Source organism: Triticum aestivum, chromosome 1B (genome assembly GCF_018294505.1).
Source record: "Triticum aestivum cultivar Chinese Spring chromosome 1B, IWGSC CS RefSeq v2.1, whole genome shotgun sequence".
Lineage (NCBI taxonomy): Eukaryota > Viridiplantae > Streptophyta > Magnoliopsida > Poales > Poaceae > Triticum > Triticum aestivum.
This window is the reverse complement of record NC_057795.1, coordinates 501,517,846-501,521,674: the sequence shown is the minus strand read 5'-3', so window position 1 is coordinate 501,521,674 and position 3,829 is coordinate 501,517,846. Positions and strand designations below refer to the sequence as shown.

General features: G+C 50.7%; 1 protein-coding gene across 1 annotated transcript; it reads left to right on the top strand.

The window, feature by feature from the left end:
• Positions 1 to 755: 755 nt before the first annotated feature.
• LOC123093335 (transcription factor DIVARICATA) lies at positions 756 to 1,975 on the top strand. Its single transcript, XM_044515274.1, has 2 exons — positions 756 to 1,246; positions 1,482 to 1,975. Exons 1-2 carry the CDS (start codon positions 828 to 830, stop codon positions 1,666 to 1,668), a joined length of 606 nt encoding a protein of 201 aa, XP_044371209.1. The 5' UTR covers positions 756 to 827; the 3' UTR covers positions 1,669 to 1,975.
• The last annotated feature ends 1,854 nt before the right edge of the window (positions 1,976 to 3,829 follow it).

Genomic DNA, 3,829 nt, shown 5'->3' with positions numbered 1-3,829 from the left:
AAATTAAACAAGTTTACATAGACAAGTCATAAGAAACATCAACCTCAAACCCTAGAAAAAGGAACATCATCCTCAAAATATTTTACAAAAGTAGAGAGGCCCTAGATCAACAAGATATTTATTTTTTTGCTGTTGAAAATTTTAAGGTTGTTGCTCAATCTTGACAAGTAGTATAATTGTTATGGAAGGGAGAACTCTCTTGAGTGAAGAGAGCTTTATGCATTCATACCCAATCAATTGGCAATTAAGTGCTTCCATGTAATAGGGAAATCAATGACCATATGAGCTGTGACACCAGTCCAAAAAAAAAAATCAACAACACTCCAGTCTCTTCCCTGGTCAATATGAACTATTTTTACCAAAAGGAGTTACTGTGAACTCCAAGTGAACACAAACTCATCGAAGATACATGAATTGTTTCTTCTTTGAACTATGTGATCAATAAACGTTCAACTTAGTTACGGCTTTATTCTGATGCATCGGTTTATAAGATACTAGCAACTAGTTGCGCTTCAGACGGAGTGTAAAAAAAAACTTGTTACACTTGATCACCACGTTGGCGGCACGGTACGCGCGGGTATAGCAATATGCGGTGCCACATTCGGCTCAAAAAAAAAAAGGAAAGAAACGCAATGCGGTGCCACGCGACGGTGGCCACGCCCAAAACGTGTGCGCGGGCGGGGCACACAGAGAATCAAGCGCGCCCCCCGGGCCACCCTCGCTCCAAATCTTTATAAGGCGCCCGTGGTTGCCTCGACGAGATCATCAGAAAACGCGAGCCAAAAGCCATCGCAAACCCAGGAAGAAACGGTAAGCTGTTGCGCGGCATGGCTTTCTACCGCGGCAGCGGCATGGGCATGGGCATGGGTGGCGGGTCTTCGTCGTCGTGGGCGCCGGCGGCGATGCCGCCTCCGCCGCCGCCGCCCAGCAGGCCGTGGACCAAGGCGGAGGACAAGGTGTTCGAGAGCGCGCTGGTGGCGATCCCGGAGCACGTGCCGAACCGGTGGGTGTTCGTGGCGGCGCAGCTGCCGGGGCGCACGCCGCAGGAGGCGTGGGAGCACTACCAGGCGCTGGTGGCCGACATCGACCTCATCGAGCGCGGCCTGGTGGAGGCGCCCGAGTCGTGGGACGACGACGACGACGGCGCCGCCGCCGGCGGCACCGTCGCGGCGGGGCGCGGCCGCCCCCGCGGCTCAGGCTGCGAGGAGCGCCGCAAGGGCATACCCTGGACCGAGGAGGAGCACAGGTATACACACCCCCGCCGTCAAAATCTCTAACTGCCTTCCTTCCCTGGACCCTGTTCGTTTTCTTGTCCCTTTCCCCTGTTATTCGTCGGTGCGTTCTTCGAGGTCCTAGATACTTCCCCGGATCTTTCCACGTCGGATGATTCCGCTGGCCCCACCATGCCACGCGTAAATTTTTACCATTTTTGCTATGCGATCTGCTAGCTGACCTTTTTCTCCGTTGGCTCTGGTATATAGGATGTTCCTGGAGGGGCTGGAGAAGTACGGGCGCGGGGACTGGAGGAACATCTCGCGGTGGTCGGTGAAGACGCGGACGCCGACGCAGGTGGCCAGCCATGCGCAGAAGTACTTCATCCGCCAGGCCAACGCCGCCACCCGCGGCGACAGCAAGCGCAAGAGCATCCACGACATCACCAACCCGTGATGCGTCATCCGTCGTGGACAAGCCATCAAGAATCCGGTCCGGCCCGAGCCTAGCCGATACCCGCCGCCCGTCGTCGCCGCTGTCTGCTCTCCCTCGGCCGTCCGCCCGTGCAAATGTAGGGGAAAGGCGTGGCTCGGTTGGAACCTGCGATTCGGAACCAGTAATCTCTAGTAAACTAGCTGTATGGTCGAATAAATCGGGTCCTCACCTCTGTCGTGTGTGTGTGGGTGACATGTCAAGGAAGAAACAGAGTCAGTCACTCAGTCCGGAAAGGGTTATAGCAATCCACCGCATGGTTTTTACCGCTTTCCTGTTTTACACCCGCATGGCATTTCACATCCCGTTGGAGAACATCGACCAAATGTTCTTCGATGCTGGAGTACATCTGTCCCGGTGACCTGACAAGCGTCCTTTATCGGCCTCGTTTGTCAGGTTGTTCGTGTCCTGTCGAGTCACCCGTACGGTGTCTCAGGAGATGTGTACGCCGCGCAGCCCAGCATGTGTTGAAAGCGGCCTGACGGCGGTGATGCAGATCGTGGTGCCTGCCTGGGCTCGCGTGCTATACAATACAGGCTTGAACGGCACGTGGTGAATTACGAGCTGCAAAAACAGTAGTAATATACATGCACCATCGTCAGCGTCCATGTTCGAATCATCTAGTGCATTTGGGGCTGTCACTTGTCACCTAATTAGGCAACTGTGCAGGCTTACGTAATTGCTCTTTCTGGCAAGTTCCGTAATGGAAACCAGGTATGGCTATCAACAACTACGAGTCTCGTCTACTTCACTGTACGTGCTTTTGCCAAGTTTCTTTTTCTTGGGTGCAGGCCTAGATTATAGGAGTAGATACTCTGCGTCTTATCCGTGTCATTAGTATACAGGAAGCGATGATTGCTACTCCAAAGCCTGCGCGAAATGTTACGTTAGGTAGGTATAGGTATTAAGGATACATGTGAAACGAGCACGATGTTTTGTTTTTGCGAGGATAAAAGAGTTTTATTCTAAAATGATAGAGTTACGATCTAGTGGAAAGAGACTCTTGATACAAAGGGACCTCTATGTATGAAAATGCACTTTGATGGCCGAGCTACCTGGAGGCCTGTATCACACCCGTTCGTCGTTGTCTTGAGCAGCACCATGCACGTATTCCAGCAAAGATTCTTTTACAGGTAACCGTATATGCTAATAAATAAACAGTGTATCCCACGTAGACGAGTCGCTACAGCAGTACAGGCACACTTACAATCTCCCTACCCTCATGTTCAACGACATTTGCGGCCCATCCATGAAAAAAGCACAGAGCATGCTACGCACCACGCTACCCCATTTGCTGTTCGATGCATGCATTTCCTTTCTGTTCAACCACGCCATGTCTAGATGTTCAGATAGAATTTCATGCATTGTTATCGCTAGATCAATAAGAAATGCGTAGGCAGACAAATTGGATTATCAGCAATACTGAATATGCCAATCACCAAATACACAGATGGTCAATTAGTTCAGCTAACAAAATCCAGCAATTACATTAGACAGAATTATACCACACGACTCCAGACGCACATCGACATTACAGACACAGAGTATTATAGGAACTAATCATGAACTCGATAGCAAAGGACATGGCAGACAAACTGCAATAGAGCTAGGTGAGGACCCAGTATTAGAGCAAGAACAGAAAGTAAAAGATCCAGCAGAAGCTTACCCGCATTCGCCCTCCTCGAAGAAGAACTCTAACCCATCCATGGCGGCGCGTCACCCGTCCAGCAATCCTGAAGAAGGGGATGAATAGTCAAAACCGGGCAAAAACTCTGTGCACCGAGTGAAAGTAAATGCATACATAGGTGCACATGGGCCCATCAAATGAATATTAATGACCCACCAGCCCACATAATGTACATGCTCCACCCATCCGAACCAGAGGCCCGTGTATAATGACAGCACCCCAGCCCACGGCACCGGTGTATTGCCTATTAATTGCCAGCGTATCAGCAACGGAAAAGCAAGCAACACACATCACAGCGCTGTAACACACGTAACAGATTTCGGCCTGCAGGTAGCTCGGCCTCCAAAATGCCTCACTCCTCTATGTAGCCAAACGGAAGTGCTACAACCAGTATGGCTATATCTCCCCATTGATTTGCTACTCTATTTTGATCGATAT